The 26,438-nt window shown below is 38.9% G+C and overlaps 1 protein-coding gene across 1 annotated transcript; it reads right to left on the reverse strand.

Moving 5' to 3' along the window:
* Nucleotides 1-801: 801 nt before the first annotated feature.
* On the reverse strand, nt 802-25,475 carry LOC139730568 (cold shock domain-containing protein E1-like). The gene is made up of 21 exons (XM_071641420.1): nt 25,133-25,475; nt 21,040-21,140; nt 19,673-19,721; nt 18,794-18,890; nt 17,040-17,200; nt 16,051-16,098; nt 14,085-14,182; nt 13,313-13,439; nt 12,633-12,719; nt 11,778-11,950; nt 10,725-10,896; nt 9,684-9,779; nt 9,023-9,067; nt 8,138-8,263; nt 6,976-7,116; nt 5,998-6,170; nt 4,638-4,764; nt 3,860-3,962; nt 3,043-3,230; nt 2,063-2,223; nt 802-1,010 (listed from the first exon to the last, which is right to left on the reverse strand). The coding sequence occupies exons 1-21, from the start codon at nt 25,157-25,159 to the stop codon at nt 878-880; spliced, it is 2,433 nt and encodes an 810-aa protein (XP_071497521.1). The 5' UTR covers nt 25,160-25,475; the 3' UTR covers nt 802-877.
* Between the last annotated feature and the right edge of the window lie 963 nt (nt 25,476-26,438).

Below are 26,438 nucleotides of genomic sequence, written 5' to 3' on the forward strand. Positions count from 1 at the left end.
TTGGCCGGCGTCACCGAAAGCACGTATACAATATATGCACCATTCGACTCTTGGCAAGGAGGTAGGCATATTTGACGGTGTTGTCATTTTTGCGCTTAATGGCGAGTTTAGTTCGTGAGCCCCTTCATGCTAGTACCACAGACTTTGTTTACAGAAAAGGTCGATAACTCTCCAATCGTTGTCGCTTTGAGACAGAAATCAGAGACATAGATCACACTCCATGGTGACGCAGTCTTCACAGAGATCATTTTGTACAAAATACTTTTGTGCAGTATCCATTCAGGAGGAGAATCATTAGTCAAAAAACATTTTACCCTATCCTCAAAACTCATTTACACATAGATTGTGTGGCTATACACTGATATATTCATGTGTGATATGCAGCCACATTTCCTGTTGCAAGCCGATCATTTCTTTTCTTCTTAGGCAAAACAAGTGATCAGCTGAATGAAATTCATTCAATTTCTTGTATAGTTTGTACCTTTTCATCAGAAACACCTTATAACTACATTCAAAAAGATTTATTTATTTCTATTCTACAGAAACAAAGCATAATAACTGAAAAAACTCTTGAAAAAAAACAACAAACAACTTAATAAAGAATAGGAACAAATTAATGATTGAAATCATCAAAGGTATGAAATAACAACAACAATGCTTTTTCATTATGGTGCAACTTGAACCATGAAAATACATGACAGATAGCACAGAAAAAGATAGAATAATAGATAGATGGACAGATAGATAGAAAGACAAATACTGTAAAAGAGCGACAGAGAAACAAAGATTGAGATGCTTGGAGTGAATTGAAGAGCCAATATAGCCGAGCTCCCCTGTCGGATGTTGACGAACGCCGAGCAAAGGTCAAAAGGTCACTTTAGCGCTTGAGCATGAATCCAAACTCTGCGCTCTTGGGCCCGACTGGCTGGCGGAGGACAATCAGCCGGAGTCCCTTCTCGTCACTGTGGATGCTCTTCAGGCGACTCAGGCGTTCAGGTCTTGGGGTGCTCCTAAAAACATGCCATTCATACACACACAAAAAAAAAGTGGATAAAGTTCTGGCGTGATTTTAAATATATCAATTCCACAAGGCACAGACAATTGCATAACCTCTGGTCTTATAATCATACACTGTATATACCACATTTACAAGCTAGTAAGGGCAACTCAACTGCAGCATGCAGTAAACTGGAAGGCTTCTGCCTAGATTTTCTTAGCTGGAGACAATTCTATCCCAAATTCCAGTGAAATTTGACCTTGAATTGTAACCCATTATATCATCCAAGGAATTGCTAATTTACCTCTATTCTTCCTTGATCTTTTGCCACAATCACTTCATGCAAATAATCACCTTCTTATGTCCATCCTCCCTTGTAAGTTATATTACCACTGGACATTCTTGGTTTTTCAACAGTTGAGGGTTGGACTGAAATAATGTAGGAAAATTATTATTAACTTGACACTACACACACAAAAACACTACCACCAGTCTGGACATCTCAAATGTTTCTATTAAGCGTATACACATAGCCAGGGCTCGACACTAACGGTGGCCCAGTGGCCCAGGGCCACCAAAAATGAAAGTCGGGCCACCAAATTTCAAAAAAGGGCAAATTTGGTGGCCCGCCTCGGGCCACCAAAATTTTTTGAAAAGTATGTCAATAAATTTGTTACTTTTTGCGCCGGAAATTAGCAGTTAAATTTGTTTAAAGAATGGATGAAAAGGACTGAATGAGTGCCTGAGAGTGAGTGTTGCAAGTTTGTTGAAGTTTATTTATGAGTAGATAGTTTTGTCCAACTTCTAATTCTTACTATCATAAAACTTAAATATTTGACTCATTTAAAAAAAGGACTTTTTAATGTTTTTTATTGTTGTTTTTTTCGGGACACCAAATTTTTCTCTCGGGCCACCAAAAATTTGAAATTTAGGATTTTGGTGACCCCATCGGGCCACCAAACAAAAAAGTTAGTGTCGAGCCATGACATAGCTCTACTCTTCCCGAACATAGACAACGTGGGGCATTTTGGTAGGGTGCAAAAATCTATTCTCTGTCCAACTCACGCGACTTTGCAAACGTTGACGGCACTTTGGCGGTTGGTTCTTTGGTTGGTGATGAGGACGAATTCCACCTCGTCGCCGCAGCGCACCTCTCCGCAGGTCACCTCGCTCATGTGGAAGAAAAGCTTCTTGCCGTCCCCGATGTCGTAATCCAGGAAGCCGTACTGCAATTCAACGCATCATTCATAAGGTGGAGTGATGTCAGATAGTGGACGGTATAAGACTACACCCGAGGCGAGAGATGGCATGTTCTATATGCAGTGAGGTGAACTACTGTATATGCCGAATATTTCCTGAGGTTTTTATATTTGCAAATTTCATGAGTCAGGTACTATTTGGGAATTTAAAGACATGTAAAAATATTGGCCCTGATCCTGACAGGAATGTGACATGCACACTTGAAAGTACTGTACTCCTCGATCGCGAATTTAACCACTTGCGAAATGGTCGGGAATCCAAATTCGTGAAAATCTAGACTCGCTAAATACAGGGCATATACAGTATTTGATTTGTCATTCATGTGAATATGCGATGGGTAAGTAATCATATATCAATATGTAATGGTGATAAAACAAAACAGAACTACCAAGAAGGGGAGCAAGAATATGTTTGTTCATTCAAATTAATGAATTCCTGCGACAATTTGTTTTCATTGCAACCGATTGGCTAAACACACTTTGACGAAAAAGAAATCTAGATAAATAAATGAATTGAATAAATACACAGTACCCGTTGCTACGAGGAATCAGAACCACCACTGGCTATTGGGCGGGAGCTCGGCAGTCTAGTGGATACAATGCCTGTCAAGTAATCAGGAGATCGTTGGTTCTCCTCCACCCCAAGTACGTATGCCCATGATATTTATCATGGCTACTACTAAAACACTGATGGTCGCTGCTTATTAAAATAAATGAAGGGTAATTTGTCATTCAGTTGCAATAGATGTTTATTTTCTTGCTTAGTATTTTTTTTTTCAGCCTCACCTGTCCCTTAATGGAGTCTACTTTGGTCCTCTGAATGTTGCGGATGGCAGCGACGTTGCAGGCCCAGACCTGGTCTGAGTCTGGCCAGGTGCAGAGCTGGAAGCACACGTTGTCAGATTTCTGCAGGAACTCATGTTTGTTGAGCAGGCTGGTGATGGAGTATGGATAGGTGGTGGTGGAGCTGCCATCTGGACAACAACAAATATTGGGTGGGGGGAGGGGGGGGGGGGGGGAGAAAAGGGGAGTTAAAGGTAAAATGTAGTTTCCAAATGACTGCAGAAACTGTCCATTTTTGCTCCAAAATGTAGACATATACACAAGAAACAAGTACAATAATGGTGTGATAACATGATTTCAGTTGGGTAACAAAATATTACTAAAAAGGTATGCCGGAAGTATTGCAATCTTAGAGCACATCCGATCATGGTTACTATGTGACGTTCTATAATTGATTATGTATATGGTGTAGCATCTCCATGCCACATGCAATGCTTACTATGAAAGTGCAAGCATATAACATAACATGACTGGAAATCACTAACTGTGCTTCTTGAAGAGAGAATAGCATAATTTCTTATTCTGCTGCCGACATTCTTAAATTGTGAATTAATCATTTTTGGCATATAAGACGAAAGATATAGTAAACAAGCAAATTTAAATTTGTCAGCAAATGTGCCAAATAAAAAGTCCCAAAGAATACTGCAACTTTTGGTGAAATGTTTGGCCCCATTTGTCCTAGAGTACCAAAGAGCCCCCCCCCCCCCTCAAAAAGAAAAAAGAAGAAAAAAGAAAGAAAGAAAAAGAAATAAGAGGCTACCTTCACTATTGCAAGCTATCAGTCCGGTGTACTCTTCTTGGTGTGGGTCAACATTGCGCAGTGGACGGATGACGGTGCCATTGTACTGTCCCTGTTTGACCTCCTGCAGAGAAATTCAGGCACCCTATCATGAGCTTTAGTGGATCATTGTCTTTTCGGCCATCATTTCCTATTCTTACTGTGAGAATCAAGAAATGTTTCATTAAATTGTGATAACAGGATGTAGGACAGACAGATGGAGGGACGGACAGCCTCAACATAAAATGCCTCCAGTGCCCTCCCGAGTGAAGGCATACAAGAATTACTCCCAGACAGAACCACACATAGTGGAGAAGTATTCCTCTCACGATGTCTAAAAGTATAACACACTAGAGCCATTGCCTGCAAATATCTTACATTACGTCTCTGCGGAGTTCTCATTAAAAGACTATATTTCTCATTTCTTCAGGGGGGCAGTATCATGACCTAAATAATGAACCTTGAAATCTCATTCAAGTTGATTTTCAAACAGAATCTTCAAATTCAAAAGACATCAGAATCAATTTGCAAAAAAGACTTTGGTCAATGAAAAGCTGGGCAGCCACCTCGTGAAAATGTTTTACAAAAGTCAATCCCATCCACTAGTAACAGATGAATACGAACAATTCTTTATTTAGTTTTACACTGTACTTATTCATATTTTTGTATTTATTTATTTATTTGCAGAAAAAATAACAAAGAACTTCATTGAGTTCATTATTCCATGACTTCAAGAGAAAGGATGAATGTAGCAACTTACCTTGGGTGGGATGGAGCCAGCTGGCTGTTTCTTGACTTCTTCTGCGCTCAGTTTGGAGCCTTTACGAACAATAGAGTAAGAGACCTCATTGCCTACATCCAGGTCATTCAGGTTGCCATGGTATTCACTGAAAGCAAAGGAAACAAATGTCTCTTCACAAATATTTCTCTTGATCTCACATTTAATGCCCCTGAATATGAAGTGAGGCAGAACTTTATACATTTCAATTACCGCATACTTTCATAGTGTATACTGAGAATAATGACAGTGATGTTGATGTCAACATTGATTACAGCCTGCAGGCATACTTGTATGCATCAATACTGTATATGCTGAATATTTCATGAGGTTTTTATTTTCGCGAATTTCGCGAGTCAGGTGCTATTCGCGAAATCAAAGACACACGAAAATATTGACTCCGATCAGTTTATATGAATGTGACGTACGCATATACTTTCCTCCGTTCAGTACAGAATCCACGATCACGAATTTAACCACTCGCGAAATCGTCGGGATGTCGCAATTCGCGAAAATTTAGACTCGCTAAATATATGGCATATACAGTAGTTCCCACATTCCTCCTGGTGTGTTGTCAGTCAAGAGATTTCAATTGTAAATGTGTATGTGTGATATTAACTCCGTATCAAAAGTTTCTTCTTCATATGGCATCTTAGTATGGGCGGTGATGTGGCTCAGATGGTAGCATGTCTACCATGCAATCAATGGCTAAGGTTTTGATTCCCATTGAGTCTAGCTGAGGAATGTTGTGTGTAATCATGCCATCCCCTCTAGTAGGAGGCAAAAACACTCTGTCGCTCTGACAGAGGACATTAAATGGAAGACCTGTGTGTGAAGGAGTCACAACTCACTCATGTAAAAGATCCTAATTTACCATCTCGGAAAGAATAGGGTGCTAACCCACAGAAGTGGTCCACCCACATACCACATCAGAAAACAGGCGAATGATGCCGATCTCTCATTGTTTCCCCCATGTGACAAGCAAGAGTCAGTAAATGGTATCAATATCTGTGCATGGTTAAACTCAATCGATTGCATTCCAAAAATAAAGCAATGCATAAGGTCAATATTCATTACATAAAGCACCAATGGTGCTATGTTGTATCATTATAACTTGCCACTCTGATGCAAAGCTTTGTGATCAAGAGCTGTTAACACATTTTCACCAATAATTTTCCAAACAGAGTCATAATCTTAAACAGAGTTTTAGAATTGGATGCTTGCATCACTAATAAGCTTTACAGTGATGTTTCTAGTCCATCAATTATCACTTGTGCAAACATTCTTGAGAAGTCAAAAGTTTGCCTTAGAAGCAGCAAGCAGAAAGCTGCTTGATTCCGACCTGAAATGGAAGAAGATTTCCTTGTCTCTCTTGTCGCTCTCGATGAAACCAAAGTTCTCCTTCATGACAGAGACCACGCCCATCTTACGTGAATCGCCGCTGCGATTCAGGACCACCACGTTCACGGCCATACGGGACCCGTCCTTCTTTATCTCGGCGATGTTGAACTCCACCTGATGTAGAGGCAGAGTAGGATTTGGATTACCACTGGGATCCATTTCTCACAGAAAATTGCACTTACTGTACATCTCCTCTTTAAGGTATTTGTAGTATGTAATTAAGACTTTTCTTATGCTTGTTTTTAATAGCATTGTTATGAGTGCATTCTGACTTATTTACATATTTATTGCACTGTATAATAAAATTTATTGTTAAGTTTACATGAATGTATCTTTCTATGTATCTTTTGTAAAGCACTTACAAAGTTCTGTACCAGGAGTTTTATAAATGTCATTCATCATTATTGTCATTGCAATCACTGCAACAGCCAAAACAAACTTGACAATCAAAATTAGTTGGACAACTCATTCAAAAGGAACAATGCCACAATCTCACACAATGGCCATAGGGATGAAATAAGGACAACAAGATTTTTTACACCTCCAACTTATTGACAGTTAGTTGCTGTATATCTGTACCGACAGGTGAAGAAAGAAAGTCAGCAGAAATGGCAAAACCAGCAGATACGGTAGAACCAGAAATATTTGTGGCATGAAATTTTGTGAACTGCTACTGGCAATTAAATGCAGACAGCATAGACAAGATTTTTCATGTCCATTTAAATTTCACGAATCTTGGCTCCTCACAAAATTTGCGCAAATTTCTGGTTTTACAGTATGTTGACTGGTAAATAAGCACAGCAGGGGTTAAAGGGGACACAACTCATTACCTTATTCTTGACTCTGATATCATCAGCTTTTGGACAGTCTGCTCCAGATAAAACTGAACAAAGCTTCTGAGATCAGAAGCATGACTTACCAGGTCCCCGATGGCTGGGGGTACTTTGACTTCGGTGTCCTTGGCGTGAAATGCGATGTTGATGCGGCTGCCATTCTGACCGTAGGTGATGCAACCAAGGTCTAACTCCTTGTCCCGGTTCTTGCCAGGACTACGTCCATACTGCGAACCGAAAAAAACATGAACAAAGTTTTTCAATTTTTTAGAGGCAAGAATAACTATCACAACTAGAAATAATTTATCTACACCAGGAGTATCAGTATGTTGTCCATGTTCTCTCTCACATTGCCTCATAATTTCCTTTACATGCTCTCTATTAAAGACAACTGGTAGTTGTGTCATGGTTACTGATCGTATAATGTCAAAGAAAGATAAAGCACTGTACCCACACTGCGCATGAAAATGAGACACTGAGCTGGAACATTCTGAAAGATATAAATGCAACCTCATTTGTAAGTTGACTAGTTGTTAAATAGTGTATATAAGAATGTTCGTTTCCTGGTCTTTCTTGACCCACAGGATGTGGTCATTGTAGTACAATGTCAGGAAGTTAACCATTCAAATTGGCCTATAATTTGTCACTGGCCTCATTTTACTCTCATTACTGCTATCTTTAGGGCACTTGCCCCAAGGGTGAACACAATAGACAATTGACACTGGGATCATCATAGGACAATAGCCAGTCTAGCCATTTATAGGACAATAGCCAGCCTCGCCATTCCTATGACAAGAGTCAGTCCACAGCACACCCATTTAGTGGATGTCATTGGGTCCACACTTTGCTATGAGCATTGAGAAGATCTAAGAGTTTGGCCTTTCACATATTTTGGGATGCTCATACAATACAACTTCACTGCTAAGAAATGCACATTCACAGGCTTTTAGACTGAAAAGACAATGTGAAATTTAGGCTGAAATGTTCTCAATAGCCTATAGTACCAGTAAACAATGACATCACACACACTGACCCTTCGCATCTGCAGAAGAGTGTGTGCAAATAAAATATGATAACTTGAAGATATCAACTTGCTGGACCAAAAAGAAAAATATTTTGCAAGTCCACTTTCACACTAAATACCTACATGTACATATAGGTGTCATACAAGGCGTGTGTTCATTTCTTCAATCGTTAGTTTCCTCTTTGAAAGGTCTTGAAATTAAAAGCTTGTGATGGTAAACTCACCAGAGTGGCAGGCACTTTGTCCACCAAACCCTGGATGCGGTCGGGGAGGATGTTCTCAAACGTCACGGTTCCCTTCGGCAGACGCTTGATGCGGATGGCGATCTGACGCTGTGGTGATGTTGGGTCCTGCGGTGGTGAACAACAAAGAAATGACACAATCATATTAGCATGTCCAGCATGGCAAGCCAAGAAATACAGGATGCCATTCTAGCATCATCTCTCATCATGATGATAGGGTAACATCTTAACGGAGGACTGCACAGCAACTATCACATTTTAGATGCAGAAATATCCATACAGCACAAGCATACAAGGTGCATGAGTAGAAGCCATTCATTGAAAACGATGATTTTAAGATGCCACGGAATTTTCATGTCAAAACTGTGACAATGACAGCGACAATCATTATGTTTAAATTCATTTGTAAAGTGCAAGTATGATCCGTTGTTAACCTCTGGTGAAATCACCAGACTCTTGAAATTCATATAGCAGAAGCGTTTAAACTTTTGCATCTACGAACAGTGACTCTTGAAATCTGCAATGGTACACCATTGACCCCAAAGTGAACATTGAATATAAGTCTATTAAAAAAAGAACAAACTGATGACAATTTATGGAACAAATTCAGTTTTAGTCAAATGAATTCTTGGTTTCTGATGGTTTCACAAAACAGAGTATCTGTCTGCCATGACAACAAGCAAAAGCTCTCTCACATGTCACATAAAATGAAACACATGACAGGGTTGTAATTTTGTCAGAATTCAAAACAAGTGCTTGATTAGGAGAAAATGCTTCTCTATTGCAACATCTATTCCCCCTAGCATCCAAGCCAAGACAAAACACAATGATAAGTTTGTGAGGGCTGAAAACAGAGAGAATACTTACTGGTATAACTGAGAATTCCACCTCGTCAGAGACACATATATCACCCTATCAAAAGAAAAGGAAAAAAATGCAGACAGCATTTGTAAATTCTGACTATGGTTTTATGCATTGCTCCAATCTGTTTACTAATTGTCATCAAACAACTGGCAGTCATACCACATATAAATCCAAACATATTTTCATTCAAGAGTGTTTAACTTCATCTTGAAGTAATGCATCATGTAAGGGAACTTCTTTTTTCTTTTTTGGTGGTGGTGGTTTTGTGCTGAAACTTTTACATCATAATTCTTAATATTCGTTGCTAAAATTTGACATGGTAGGGTAAAGCTTTCTTCCATTTGAGCCCTGTTTTTCACTGCAGAATTTCGCAAGGTCTTTTAATTGCTACTTAAGATTTAAACTGGTTCCTAAAACAGCAACACATTTCTCCCTGAAATGGCAGATTTTTGTACATTTTTGGGGGATTTTGTGCAGACTAAATCAATTTTTCCGATTGCATCAAACAACAGCAGACATAAGAAAAGCCTCTTAATCTCTTATGCTTTTGAATGACTGTTAAAAAAGCCACATACTTGAGAACTCTGAATATCACAATACATTGCTGATTGAAAGATACTATCTATTTCAGTCAATCATGTGCCAGTGTGCTTGTGAGACTTACAGCTTTTAGCATCTCACTGAAGTGAAAAAACATCCTGGCCTCCCTGCAAGCACACTTTATGAAGCCAAATCCATCCTTCACAGCTGCTACTGTGCCCTGAATATAACAAATCGAAAGAAAAGTCTGCTACATGAGTCTACATGAAACATCCACACACAAGATATATGACTCTAAAACAGCTGCTTGACTTTCTACTTATAGCAATGAGACAGAAAATAATTCTTTTACTTTCTGAGAATGTTAAATATTCTTTTTTTCACTGGTTGACATTTCATATTTCTTTTCTTGCTATCATTATCATTTTATTTGTTTATCTACAAACGATTTGTTACTGGCAACTTTCATTATAATGAAGTCCTCCGGACCGGAAGTTTTTTCTCAATATGAAATAAAATTTTATATAATTTCATCACAGCAGAACAAATAAAGATATACGCATATCAATTAAGGGACCTGAACTTTTACTTCATTGTAACAAAATTATGTTATAACAGTGTTCGTTATATCAGGAGCACACAGTACTTCATTTTTTTTTTTGGGGGGGGAGGGGTGTAGAGAAATAATAGAAGAAAACATATTTGTTCTAAAGCCCCTTTTGCTTATTTTGTGACAGTGACGTCTTTTCTCACTTGAACAGGAAGTTATCAAACACATTCAAGAATAAGTACCTCATTTTGCACAACATAACAGCACGATGCAAACACCATGTTTCTAGATATTATCAAAACAGCTTTTTAGTAATTTACATAAGTGGGGAAGGGTTATGACTTTCTCAACACTTCTATAGTTTTGATCTTTTTCCTCCTTAATTCATTCATTGCTCTCTTTGCATTGCTGTCCATAAAACAAAAGTACTATCATAGGCAATTTTTGTGCAAAGCTATTTGGAACAATAAAAAGATGCCTCCTTTTTATTTGTGTGTGAGTAATTCAAAATCAAACACAATGATGTGAAAAAACATTTTCCATCAAAATTTCGTCACAGATTTGAATGTTACAGAGCATGCGCATCACTACTATCATGACTAAAGAGAGTCTCACCGTTTCGCGAGTCTCGCTGCCGCACTCAAAGGTGCACTCCAGGAGGGCGATGTTGGTGGCCCGCTGGAGGTGGTCCCGTCGGTCAGTGGCGATGTGAAAGTCCACCATGTCTCCCATCAGGAAAGTGTACGAACGCAGGGTGTCCTTGTCGCCAAACGAGAGCTCTCGCTTCCTGAGAGGGGCAAATTGTGGTGGACAACAATTTAAGACCACAAATAAAGAGACAGAGGTAATGATTACAATTTGATTCTCTTAAGCGAGACCTAAAATCTCTGCATTTTCTAGAGTTTTGTTTATCCTCCTCTTTCAACAACTTCAAGGGAAATTCTGTACAAGCAAAAAGTCTGAGAGAAAGTGTAACATTTTACAAACACAACAGTGAAAATCTGATCAAAATCAGATAAAATTAGGAAAGTTATGAAATTGTGAAGTTTAGCTAAATTTCATAAAACAGTTTTTGAACAGTCAATATGAATACGCAAATTGTTAGTTGATGATGTCATCGCCTCACAACTTCCCATGTAATTTGTGCATAAACTATGCATAGTTTCACTACCCGCTATTTTGCTTTGCATAGTTTGGGCAGTGTGACCACAAACTTCACGAGAAGTTACCAGCGAATCTTTCTTCAAAACTCCCTGCATGCACTTGAGAAGTCTCTCATTTCTCGTAAAAGTATGCCTAGTTTTGTGTAGTGAGACTTCGCACGGCTTAAACTTCAAGAAGTTCATTTCATGTGTTTAGATTCATGTCATGTTGTTTAGGCAAACTGCGCATTATGCTGCAAGTTGTTGCTCATTTGCATCTTTCAAGGAGGGCGCATGGTTTTTGCCCCGTGTTTGAGACCAAAACAATGGGTAGCTTCGCATCACTCGAACTATGTGTAGTTTTGTTGGTAGTGTGACTACGTACTCAAAACTTCTGGAAGCTATCGGGAAGGAGAGTATACACACTTTTGAGTTGTGTGACCGCAACTACTGAGGAAGAAGAAAAATGATGACAAGGGAGAAGAGAAAAAAGAGGAGAAGAAGAAATGATGTGAGGTTTTCTCACCCTCCATCTTGGGTGCTGTAGACCACCTTTCCGGGGAATGGTTCCGTCGTCTTCTTGTTGGTGAAGCGAGGAATGACCTTGGTAATGACTCCCTTGTACGTCTCAGGACTCACATCCTCAAAGATGACTGTTCCTGCAGGCAGCTTCTTGATCTTAGTGGCAACCTCCTTGTCCTGTCAACAAGCCGTATAATTTGATGTTTTGTTACATTGAATGAAAAAGGAAAAGAAATTAACAAACCACAAAAGAGACTTACACAAGAAAAAGGATCACTAGCGCATATTAACAAACAAAAAACAAAACAAAACAAATAATGATGATGTAGCTGGTTATCATAATATAACAGAAATACGTTTCACACCTCATATATTACAAATTTTTCTTTGGGGAAACTGAGATGTTCCCAAAAACAGTAAAATGAGAAGGAAAAAGACTGAAATTGAAAAGGCATCTCAAACTTCAATTCCAAAGCAAAGGAATGGCAACATTGATAACAATTTGACAAGTCCCTTTAAAGCAACCTGACATCCACAGACAAAGTTGGCTAAGTAATGAGAAGATTTTCCACGAAAGGCCACTCATGTTGACTGCTTTCATATATGGGAGTTCTTGCAGAGAATAACTATTTTTTTGCAGTACAATTCATTTCACAATGCATCAACCAACTTTAAAACAGCACACCATCCATTCTTTTTCACACATAGTCTATGCTGAGTTTGTTGATGTATATTTGGAAGAGTATACTCATTTCTAAGGCCTGTGAGAGTTACAGCAATGAGCACGAAGGGTAGAATTCATTGCATTTGATGAGGGGGCTTAAAGGCAGCTGACCCAACTGCTCGGCATCTGACTTACGTTACGAGTTCCAATCTCAAAGTCCACATCATCCCCCAGGATCAGGTCGCTGATGTCACCGGTGAACTCACTGTAGTGGAAGAATATCTGTTGGGAGACAAACAGGGTTTCATGCAGTCACACAACTTGATTTTACGTTCAAAATTTTCACAACAGAACAGCATTCACACATTGCCATTGGCAATCTATGAATTTGATAATAGTTCTCATGTGTACAAGTTTGTCAAAAAGCAAAGCTGAAAAATCATGATCTTTCAGCAGATCAACCCTATGGCAGATGGATCAGTGACATACAGTGGACTCTCATTATAACAAAGTCCTCGGGACCGACAGTTTTCTTTCGTTATATCGAAATTTGGTTATAACCCAACAAATAAACAATAAAAATACATAGAGCCGATAATGTTGCGGCCTAAATTTTTATTTCGTTGTAACCGGAATTTCGTTATAACCGTGTTCGTTATAACGGGAGTGCACTGTATAGAACAGACAAATGTACTTGTGTGTTTGTGCATGTGTGTGTGAGAGAAAGAGAGAATACTTTTCCATGTGCAATAATTGCTCACATTTCAATCTACTCAAGAATCATTCAGGGCATACCTAAATGACATTTATAGTAATATTTCAATGCAAGATGTGAAATTTCTGATGGTTGCGAGTCTTTGATCGGCCCTACTTACCTCTTTGACAGCATCGGCTCGCTCGATGAAGCCGAAAGATTCCTTCATGGAGCAGACGACGCCTTGGTAACGAGGCACTTGGGCTGACTCTAGGAGTCGCAGCTGTCTAGCCTGCATGTGGCCATTTCTGATCAGAGCAAATCAATCGTCGCATTGGCTCAATGACTTTCTTCAACTTCAATTGCCATGCTTTTCAAAGATATATATTTTTTCTATATCTGAATTGAGTTAGATTGATTTGTTTCATGTGGCTGCTATTTATGAAACAATGGACATTTCTAAGCAAGCAACCATGGGACCAACAGTTTACAAAGTTCCCTCAGAAGGACTATGCAAATGAAGATAAAGTACCTTGCAGGAGGCACAATGTTGCAGCCAGGGGACTTGAACCAGGGATCTAGTGACTGAAGGCCCAAGGCCTTATCCAATGAGCCACACCGGCTCTTCAAAGGACAGTGTTTCTTTTCTGAAACACTAGCGATGCTACTGAATGGGTTTACTTTTGTGGGATAGCTGGTGAGGGCTGCCATTATTCACTTTGACTTCTATCATACCATTTTTGTTCTGTTCCAACTCTGTTCTACCTCCTTATTTTTCCTGGCCTTCTAAAAGAAATCCAAAGAATATCAAAGCAATTGGCAGTCAAGCTCTTAGAACCGAGTTACATACAATGTATATGTTGAATACTTGCTAACCGTCAATTGATATGCAGCCAGTAAGTGGTCATATGACATAACAGACATACAATGTATGCTGCTTAACATTGGTGTACCTTTTGTCTGTTGCAACAAGGAAGGCAACTTTATCCCCCTTCTTGATGGCAGTCCCCTCTGGCACGTCCTCATAGCTGTACATCAGGAAAAAGCTTTCCTGTTATCATTTTTTTTTTTCAGCCAGAGGAAGAGTAAAAAAGAAAGCAGGAGAAAGAAATAAATAAGCTGTTTTCTAGTTGATGTATTCATTTGTAATCATTCAAATCTATATGTACAATGTACTATGCGCACACCATACACAACACATGGTTCGTTCACTCATATGGCAGTAGCTTCATTGGTTCACAATCACTCTACATATTCTCCAATTCACTGTAGAAATTCCAAGTCATCAAATCTACCATTTCAGATGTTTGTATGACACAGAAGACACGGAGACCTCCCATTTAATGAGTTGACCTGATAATTTTGATGGCTTTTAAGAAGAACTGGCACATCACAGGCAGCTTGATGGAAATTTTATGTGCCACTCAACATTTCCCCTGTATACACGTCATTAGCTGGCAGGCATGCTTCATTCTGACCTTCTGCCGTAATCACCTGGCTATTAACAGAATATTCTGTGTGGAAAGAATCTCTACAAGTTCATGACCTCTTTCATGCTCCACAAAAACAGGAAGGAGATGTCGCTGTGCCATAAATAGCCATCACAGAAATTATTCCCCCTTCCACCTGCTCTGCAAATCTGTCAGATTTTATTAGTCATTTACTCAAAATGTTCTTTAACCAAAATATCTCATTCGAATCTCCCCCCCCCTCATTCATCACAAAAACAACAAAAGGAAAAGTGTAACAAACTATTCTCTAAACTTATGCTGAGTTACAATCTTCGCCACCATATTATCGCATACCTCTTGAATAAAGTGTAGGGCTAGTTTTGGTGCAAACACCATGATTACACCATTCTTTGTACATAAAATATTTATCTCCCAAAGTCTATCAGCGGTTAACCAAGTGATTTTATACCATCTAGCCTATAAATAGATATCTTGTATCAAGGTATTTGCCACCATGGCTTACTGGAAGAGGGGGGAGGGGGCAATGTGGCCACAAAACCACAGAGGCTGGCAAAGTGTTATTTCCCATTAAAAAATAGAATGCTGTGGTTAGTCTTTGAGATCCTTGATCTTCAAGATTTGAATTCCTGATGTCATGGGGCAGTCTGGGGCCTGTTGCAATGTGTGAAGTGCTCTACTTGCAGTGTTCAAAGGTGTACACAATTCAGATTCAATGACCAACTTTACACTCTTTAGTGGTGCAGCATTTACAATCATTATGGATCATGGAGGTGTTTGTAGTGTTGTAACCTCACGCCTGTCTAAAATAAAACATCAGAATCTACATTGGTTATCACACTGACAGGCAATGGCTTTTAATGATGATGCATCCTCACACAAGCCTGCATCCCTGAAGCGAATCTCACTGTGTCATATCTAATCAAGAATGGTTAAAAATGGCCATGTTCAAGCACTCAAAGTGAACTGAACCATACTGTACCGTACCATTACTGCACCAGATTGAGCTCTGTTTTGAACTTGATTCTGAGGGGTCACACATTGCATAAGAATAGGATCAATCACTTAGCACACTTACATTGTACATTACATACCAACATCCCATCACTAAGGCACGGATTTAAATTTTTGTATTATGCGTTACCTGCACTCATCTCCTGTCAATATCCCGTACGATACGCTTTTGGACCAGTTTGCATTCGAGTGCTCTCTGTATGGGTATGGTACAGGTATGGAACTGTGCGCTTTTGGACCACATCAGGAGATACGATGATCTTTTGAACATGTATGGCACTGTTCGGTTCTCATTACGAGTGTTAAAGTGCTCCCCTGGCATGGGTACAGTATGGTATGGCACGTTTTAAAAAGAGCACTCAAACACATGCAACAAGAAATTATTGAAAACATTTTGACAACTGCTAATGAATGCACATAAACAGAGTGCTCTTACCCCACTTATTTCATAGGCTACTTGTCCGAAAGGTTCAGATCCGGAAGCCTAGGATGAGAAACAGCAGTTACAGAAGAATTACTATCTTATCATCGATGCATATTTACTTGAAAATCAAATCACAATTACTTCAAAAGTCAATGAACACAACAATTGTAAATTTTCATTATTGAATAGATACAAGGAAAAAACAACAACACATGCCAAAACAGCTATAAGTTTGTACATATGATTCATACATCGTGTTTTCATAATATCGACCCTTTTGCATTGTGAGCCCACAAACTTTGTTGGAACTTTGCCAGGCTACTTCAATGCAATTCTTCATCCCCTGAAACCCCCCAAATAAAAACAAAAACCTTTAATGGAAAGGTAGACAACTCACTAAAGAATAATAAATGCTACAGTTACACGTTTGTACTTATGAATGCTAAGGTAATACACTTGTGGAAATTTTCACTTGATAAAGTTTTCATATTGGGTCAATTTTAGTGAACTTCACTTGTTTCTTATGATTGTGAGTATTCTTGGCTGAGAACATCTTTATCCACAACTCCTCACGTCTCCCAAAGATATTTGTGCTCGTGCAGTGAAGCACACAATAAAAGAAAATTCCTCTCTGCAAAATATTTTACATTAGCAGTACCATGGGGTCTAGGAGTTGACATCACCTTTGAAGTTCAGTGATGGTTACTTTTAGTACTTCTGCGCCGACTGACGAAGATATCAAGCCAGCGGATGCACCAATTTTCAAGTATGGGACAGTACAGGTTAAATGTGCACAACAGCACAATTTCCAGGAGCGTAGTGTATATTGCTTCTTTTGAAAAGTTATTCTTTTTACAACACCTCATATCTAATACACACATGCATACACTCTCCCAAATGGAGGGAGAGATCTCGATAGGAAGAGAAAAAGAAAGGAAGAATGAGGGGGAAAGGAGGGAGGAACGGAAGAAAGAAACTCTGTCAATTCTACGAACACTCACTGCTTTGCTGCTCTGCGGTTTGGCTTCGGTGACAATCAACCCCTGGAGCTGCTCTTGTCCCAAGATCTCTGTGGACACCATTCCCGGTGGTAGCTTCATTATCCTGCTGGCGATGGGCTTCCCTGTACGACGATCGCTGATCATCTCAAATTCCACGGGGTCTGGAAACAGAAGAGCAACAGTTCTTAAACTACCACTCCTCAGTTGAATGTTTATTGCCACAGGTTAATTACATAGACAAAAGTACCAACAACAGTATCTGTAGAAACCCTTTGTGGCAAGGCCTATACTGTATATATGCTGTTATTTTGGCGTACAGATTTTTTTCGCGAATGAGGAGGTCATAGACATATTCGTGAGATGTTGTTTTCGCGAACTGACGCCGACACTAACGTAAATGCGCTATTACCCTAGCGCATGGAGACATTTTCGCGTGTTGTTAAATTCGTGAAATTCATGAAAATTAAACCCTCGCGAAAATAACAGCTTATACAGTAATTAGTGGCAACAGAGATTAATTTGGAGATATGTGCTAATCATTTAGAACATGCGCTTGAAAGTACTCCTAATAAAACCAAACATCGTGAGCTGCGTCGTGACATGAAGCTAGTCAAGTGATAAATACTCCACAGAGCCCATACAGCTGGTTGTATCATGTGCTGCTTTCTGACAGAGTTTGCAGTTATACAAGTCTCTTTCTCACACACACACACACACACACACACATACACATGCGCACCACCTACACACTATCCACTTCCTGTGTAATGACCAGTAGGTAAACAAACACGGACCACTGTTTACCAAATACATACTATGTTTTCATCATCTTGGACCATAATACACTACTCCACATTGACTGATGTGCAAGTTCAGACGTGAGGATCTAGGCACTACTACTTTGTCATCATTACATCATGTTTCTTTTCTGTGCCAGCTTCCCCTCAAAATGCGGTCACATGATCTACCCACACACGACTGCAAGCACTGTCTGAAATATTTCCACTCAGTGGGGGTTGTTTCCTTCCTTGTCTTTCAAGAGTATGTCTTACATATTAGGAAACCACTTCCGACTGAGCCCCCTCATTTTGTGTTTTGTTTCTGTCAAGATCTGTTACAGTACGTGATGAGCCTGAATCACATTTTGCTGACTTTTCATGTTTTACAGGTTTTGATGTTAGCCCACATATAAGAATATCAACAACAAGAAACAAAAATAAGCAAAAGGAACTGACATAAACAACTCTTCTTTAATAGCTAACAATATTTTTGAATTTATCAGAAAGTCATTCTCCAGAAGTGCTCAAGTACCTTGCCACAAAACAAGCTTTGGTTTAAAAAAAAACAACAAAATAGAGTAAAAGACACTGAAACAAGACTTTAAATGGGTGTCAATCTTCTTCTTTTTTTTTTTGATTACTTGAACTGTGTCTCTTTCACTCTAATCTCCCAGGATAATACATAATTATACGTCACACATTCATCAAAAACCTTTTGCTCTATACATGCAACAGCAATAAAGTGGCAATGTAGGAAATATGTACACTCAATTTGTGGATACCACATTTGTTTCATGTGTACAAAGAGAAACCCAAAGTGCAGATTTACTCCTCATGAAATATCAGCACTGCACTGCACAGAAACAATGCAGAACTTTTTTTAAAAACTTTTTTTTTCCACTGCTACAAAGTGCATCACATCTAAAAGTATTTTCAGAGTGCAAGGAGACAAAATCTCCTAGGGGGCGACATTACCTCCAATGTGCAGAGCCTCGATGGGGCCCTCAAAGTGGCTATAGTGGAAGAAGAGTCTCCCCTCGCGGTCACAGCACTGGAGAAATCCATAGGAGGACTGCACGAAGGGGATAGGACAAGAACAACTCAATCAACCCGAGCTAAAGATAGTCGTACCCATGTGCAGGTTTAATGAGACAGGTACTCTCTTTGATACAATGTCTTGTGCTTCTACAAATATCACTTACCCTTTAATATTAATGTGCTACTAAATGAGGAAGTAAAACATAGACAACAAACTTGCCTTCTACAGAGCAGTATGCACGACATCACAAGGTATCACTTTGCCTGTCCAACTGATATTTCACCTGAATGAATGAATGTCAAACACTGTCTGCTCTACATGGGGCTTGCACTAGAATTCAGTCCTCCTGGAACACACATTGCAATCATTCCCTTTAAAACATAAACAATACTTCGTTTTCATTTCACTTAATAAATCCGATAAATATGGGGAAGTCAGCTTTGTATTGTCATACAAATTGGGCATGAGGAAAGATCCATCAACTCTCAGTAAAAGGTGACAGGTTTTTCTTTTTCTTTTGCCTTCCACATCGATGGGGAAAGATGAGGAGATAGGGAGCACATTGACTTTGGCAGGATTTCAGATCTTCCCTGGCTAACTGAAAGGTCAGGGGACTGCTGGAATCTTCGTCTTTAAATACACTGCCTGATAAGGAGCGTGGAAATCACTTCTGTTGCAAAAACATTGAAGTCTGCCACTCACCCTTTGAAACCGTACCTGTCTGGAGTTACATTGTACGTGCGTACACGACAGAATGTGTGATACATTTTAATACTGAGGAATGAAAGCAATGTCATGGGCAGAAGGAGACTTACCAGCATTTTTTCAATGATACCAGTTTCTCGTACAGGCACTGCGGCAATGCTGGGAAAAGCAATGAACAATATTAAAGCATGAAGCAACTTGGGGCAACATTTGTCTTTCTGCTGGTAATGAAACAAGTCATTTGGTGAAATCAAGACACATAAATCTTGATATGATAAAAAAAGACATAAATATAAAGACACATCTTATATACAGACATACACATACACACACAAAACACCAACCACCACAATAAGGAAATAGCATAATACAAGAATATCTGAAAAGCAGTGAACCACCACGTTAACCCCCATATATGTGTACTGAAATATACAATGCACATTATTCACAAGAACACATCATTTTTTTATACACATACTGTACCTACACTAACGAGTACAGGGATCCCCTTCTATAATAAGACAAATATCCTTTTGTTACGTGGACATCCATATCTAGAAAAGGCTTGAAGTCTACACTGTGGCACAGAAAGAGGAGTGGTGTAATTCTTTGTAATGTTTTGACTTGGTTTAATAATTCAACTGTATGGCAACAGAAGAAATGAAAAAAGCATTACCTGAGACTGACTAAAAAGTATGTAAAACTTTAAGGATACAAGTTAGCTTTATACTTGCAACAGATTATTGATATACAGTACCTCAAATATTCTGTATTTGGTATTAATATTGTAAATATGTGTTGTACAGTGGACTCCAATTATAACAAAGTCCTTGGGACCGGCAGTTTTCTTTTGTTATATCGAAATTACATTATAACCAAATAAATAAAGAATAAAAACAAAGAGCGGTTAATGTTGCGGCCTCATTGCCTGAATTTTTATTTCGTTGTAACCGGAATTTCGTTATAACCGTATTCGTTATAATGGCAGTGCACTGTCCAGAGACTCCAACTCTCCCGTTTTCGACGGGAGATCTCCCGCCGAAAACCCATTTTTGCAAAATCTCCCGTTCTCCCGCTTGAGATTTAATTTCTCCCGCCCTGGTTCTTTGTCTCCCGTTTGAAAGGATTTCTTACTTATTTCTATCGTATGTTGAAAAAATAAGCCTTAGATAGCACCGAGAGCATCTAGAACCCTAGGAACTTCGCGCTTCGCACACATCAAGTTGGAGTCTCCCGTTTGCTAGGGGTTTCAGGCGGGAGAATCTCCAGATCAGAAGGTGCTTTGGGTTGGAGTCTCTGACTGTCTCAGTACAAAATGTTGCCTTGCTAAACATATCTTATATAAAAAATTCATGAAAAATTGCCTTCACTGTGCAGGAGATGAAAACGACTAGAAACACTTTCCATAAAAGATATCCTACAAAACAGTTTACAAGATTTAAACAAAAAATATCAGGTTCATTATCACAGTTCTTACCCATTGTTGATGGGTGTCCCTGGGTAGCTCGTTGACCTGTGAAAAGTGAGGGCGCCCCCATTGGGTGAAAAAGGTTTGGAATGGTCCTGGGAATTGCAGCGCTGGTGAAGAGAAAGAGAGAGAGAAAAAAAAAAAACCAACAACAACGTGTCATCCATTCACATCCTCATTCATCAAGTCTTGGCAACACTGAATATTACTGCATGTACTGTATGTTACATTAGAGAATTAGTTGTACATCATGAAGCAGGTAAATCTGCACAAAGGGAAATTTACAAAAATTGTCAATTTTAAATGGAACAGGAACTTTAATCTTCTCAAATGTGTTGCCACATATTGTACATGTAAGAGAAAGTACTCTACAAATTGTGCAAATACTAGGAGGCTTTTGATGCTGTATACATTAATTTCATCAAATCTAATCCTAACCATGTGCTATTTCTGTCGGGGGGGGGGGGGGGGGGGGTGGGGGGAATCTTGTCGATAACACACTGATCTGGCCTTGAATTGTCATATCAAAGACTGTTCCATTTTGTTACTTGCATTACACACTTGTAAACTTGTTTGCAATATACAGTGTATATGTACATACACTGTAACTGTGTAGATACTTTATTTACAGAAAGCCACAAACAAATTCTCTTTGACATGATAAAACATGGCAAGTGAATTTTGCTACAAGTTTTCATTGCATCACGTCAAGCAATATTTGCTACATATGGCCAAATATATGTCAGTTCATAATTTAAACAAAACACTGAATACTGCATGCATCGATACACATCTGTGAACACTATCCAGACATTGTAAGTGTACAAAAAGTACATTCCAGACACACAATATTTCATTCTCCTAGACTTTTATAACATGGAATGGCAAAGAATGTGGAGTAAGTACAAGGACAGAAACGGGGAAAGATAGGGCAATATAAAATATCACATAAACACACACAAATTTTTTAATATGTATTGTGTGCCAATCAAGAAGAAAACAAGAGGAATGGGGGGGGGGGGGTACTTAAAGAAAACCTACAATGTAGGTAACCAATTAATCATGTTGTTATTCCTGCACCACATACACAACCACATGATTATTTAAACTTTGCTGTAATGTATAATGTAATATGAACTATGACTAGCAACTAGTTCCATTTGAATGATGTAAACAAAGCACAGAGAGGCTGAGTAATATCATCACTCGGCATGACGATGACACATCATTTCTACACAACTGTGCATCTTGTGAGCACTGTGCCAGCAATGCCTGCGCTGCAGCGGGCGGTTGGAATACAACCCTGCGTAGATGGGCTGATGCTGGAAAACAAGCAACCCCTGGTTCCCCTCTCAAAGATAATTACTGGATGAGCAGCTGGTGATGACAAGCTGTCTGGTGACATTCAATAACACATGATCAAGACCTACAATTGTACATGTGCTCAACACCCGCACGGGGCAGCTCCTCAGCTGTGCAAAGGGGCATAGCTGGGTACACATAGTTTCGCATAACTGGATTCCAGGAAAGCATGGGCCCAGCCTGCTCTGCCTTGTTGTGTCTGATCGAGCACTTTAACTCTGTGTTGACACAAAACAAATCAGGACTCTATGCATGAAATCTGTTCAAAGCATTTCCCTGATGGTTCCAGATATTTCTCATTTGAGATGTAAAGTACTTCTTGGGATGTGGGAAACTGGTTAGAAGTCTGCTGACAGCATGGTAACTATAAAACTGTACACACTGCCAGTACAGTTGAACCTCTCGTATCCGGACAAGTCGGGACCGGGGCTCATCCGGATAAGGGATTTGGCCGGATACGGGAGACTCAATGCTTTATACATGTACATATACATACACATGTACTGATGTAGCCCATTGTAGTACCACATGTAGTAATGTGTATACTGCAACCTTTTCATTGTTACACTCAGTAACAGATCCCAAAATAGAGGTTCGTGTTTGCAAGAATGAAATCATTTTCTTTTATAAATTCTTGGGATGATTTACCTAAATAATTATTAAGAAATGTATCAAGTATATGTAATTCATGTGTGATTGTGTAGGAGTTCTCAAGGAGTTGGGAATCCCCCTTTCCTCCCGTAATTATTGGGAAAAAATCATGGCGAGATTGCGTCCGTATAATAGAGAGATCCAGATAAAGGGAGGCCGGATAAGAGAGGTTCAACTGTACTTTACTAGTAACTTGTCACTGGTACAATCACGGGCATTAAAAATGGAACAGTGCACACTTACAAGTGTGCATGGTTGCATTTGTATAGCAAAACTTAGAGCATACTGTACCTCCAAACAGAAATTTTGAAATAAGATTTCAGTTCATTTAATGTAAGTTACAATGTATAAAGCACTCTAGTGAAAAGGAATTACACTGTATTTCTGTTCATTCTATATATCATCTAAATGTATAATATTACACATGGTGCACTGGGTTAAATAAGTCTTCTTTGTCAGAAGTACAATGTATGATTATTGTGAAATTTAACAGAATCAAGAAGATACACATCTCGAATGAGCATCATACATTTAAAAAAAACAAACAATACATAGCAATGATGAAGGTAAATATTCTCTCCTTAGCCTGGTGACTACATTACACTTGTATGGAGTACATTCTAGTGTGCAGCATATCTTTGAAATTCTTTTGTATCATGTGTGTAGCATGCAAAGGGAATGAATCTCCTCAAATCATTTTATTCTCAGTGTACATTCGTAAACTGCCAATGCTTTGCAACAATATTCTTCCAATTTGCTATCGAATTGGTGAAATGAAATATAAATTCAGGATTTGTGCACTACCCATCACAAGACACTGTGCACGAACACAACATCAGGCACACGACTCAGACAACACTAATCCATGCCTCACATATTACACATACACTGCATGTACATGTACATTGCCTCCGGCGCAAAAACAATTCAAAGGCAAATCTGTCTGCATCATGCATGCCTACATGTGCACGCATCTCTGGACTGCGCATGACGGAATGTGGTTGCCGTTGCCAAGATGTCAATTACAATGCCCGCGAAACAATGCTTGTTTATGCTGGTTGGAGTGGGCAGCAAGCACTGATGTCTTCAAATAGTTACGGTGTACTTGCACATCACTGTGAATGTACACTGTACATGTAGACCTGCTCGGTTTGGTTGCTATTCCAGCATAATGGGGGCTTCAGTATACAGATCAATAGCAGATTTATGCACAGACATAGCACAGATGTACCTGACTCATAGCAGAACTCATTGAATCATCTTCTCTTTTGCTTTCCAAATTCTGAAAATTAATATCCAGGTCTGTCATTTCCTTCCAAGGAAAATTTAGCAGATATTTCAACATGGGCAGCCAATAATGAATGCTAATAATGGAAAACTTGTATACCTAAAGATTTACAGTATCATACTGTATTATTATACTGACTGCATAGTATGCTGTCATCCAAACTGAAAGTTTTATAAGTTTCACACCAATGTGTATGTGTACTTTAAGGTTTCCATACAAATTGCATGATGTACCATTGATCAATGCTTTATTCTTACCTTTGCTTTTCTCTTTGATTTGACATTTTGCTCTAAAGTTCATATATCATGTACACAATACGCCTTACTTGTAATCAATTCTAATGGATGTTGTTTACCCTGTACAACTGATGAAAAAACAAAAAAACAAAACCCAAACATATTTGCATGGGAATTAATAAATTGGTGATCTTAAAGCATAAATAGCAGAGAATAGTAATTCAGTCTGGATAATGCGAACCAAGCAGAGAAACACACAGACACAAACACAATAGTTTGCGACATCAACACAGGATAGTGATATTAAAGAAAATGTACAGAAAATTCAACATATTATCATTTTCTGGCATAATGAATGATAATAATAATGATGTCACAAACTATTGTATTTTTCTCATCCACTGGAGGTGGCACTGTTCATAACTTTTGAACAGATAGCTGCATTCGTTCATTACTTTTGAATGGACTGCTGTGTTCATTCCGTCCACATGCATATTTAGGTTTCATTCCCCTCATAGCAGTCTCCAAGGACAAGTGATGCACAGTTCAACGTCAATTGCCTTACCTGCATTTTCCATTGAGGACTGGCCATTATCTGTTGTATAACGATTCCCTGGTACAGCTGACAGCAAATTCTGAGATGGTTTTAGATGAAAGTGAATGGGTGTCAAGGAAAACTTTTCTTCGTTTCTCTCCTGGTTTCTTCTTGGCAGAGTGCTGCTCTTTGCGCTTCACAGTTCAAGTAACTTTTCACGGAGTTCCTCCAAGTTAGAGCCACTTGACTTGATGGTCTTTGAATGGTCGGTGCTGTGTTGAGCTGAGTAGAGTTGACAGAAAGACTTCTTACAGCGAGTGTTGCATCTCATGGGCAGCTTGGATGAAGGAAGGATACTGCATCAAAAATGGATACAAAACAAATTTAACAAACTTAACCTCACTGTATGCGGCATTGGCATCAACTTTAGTGGTGCACAAATTTCAGTGCATTTTCCCATAGAAATAAATGATACAGAAAATATCTTTTCCTCATAAATAAAATGTACCCCAAATATATGTTTGAAACATGATATAGATATTCCTATCAATTGTATGAAAAGTTGGTCATGGCAAGATTTTACACACATTTTTTTTCTCCTTGATATTTATTGATTTCATTCAAATCATTCATGAATTAACCACACACATCCATACATACACACACATACACACACACACACACACACACACACACACACACAATTCCAGGCGCAAAAATCATTGAACAAGACCGAATATTTAGAATACACTGGCTTCCCACAAGCAGAGGTAAATTTGCACATTTACAAATGCGGCAACATTGTACTTGGAGAAAACCAAGGGAAGATCGCCTTGCTTCTCAGATATTATTTGTAACTGCCTATTATGTTCAACTAACAGCATTTTAATACCTGTTTACATACAGTGTATGTGTGCACCGTATACTTTAAGATGATTGTACAAAATAATATGCTTAATATCTTTTATGCACGACGCAGACATGATAAAACGTTTACACTAGCTTCAGCTGTATCTTGAATGAGAGCAGTCATTATGTGAAAAAAAAAAAAACATATCAAGTTGAATAAATGATTTTCTGTGTTTGTGTCTTGTTGTTGTTGTTTTTTTTTAGATATATGGCTTAAAAGAACAACCAAGACAGGTGCAGGTAGAACATTCATGCATGTTTTGTTTGAAATTTCATGTCTGACTCCCCCATCCCCTGGTGTCAGAGGTACCATACATTGTACATTGTACGAGGGTTACAACACTGCTAATAATAACGACACCATTGTTGCACCATGAGCCGCATTTGACATTGATGTGTGCTGAATCGGCTGTGACTGGCACGATCC

The sequence above is a fragment of the Diadema antillarum genome, unplaced genomic scaffold, assembly GCF_040938485.1.
Source record: "Diadema antillarum isolate AM-2024a unplaced genomic scaffold, OU_Dant_1.0 seq00000321_RagTag, whole genome shotgun sequence".
Taxonomy (NCBI): domain Eukaryota; kingdom Metazoa; phylum Echinodermata; class Echinoidea; order Diadematoida; family Diadematidae; genus Diadema; species Diadema antillarum.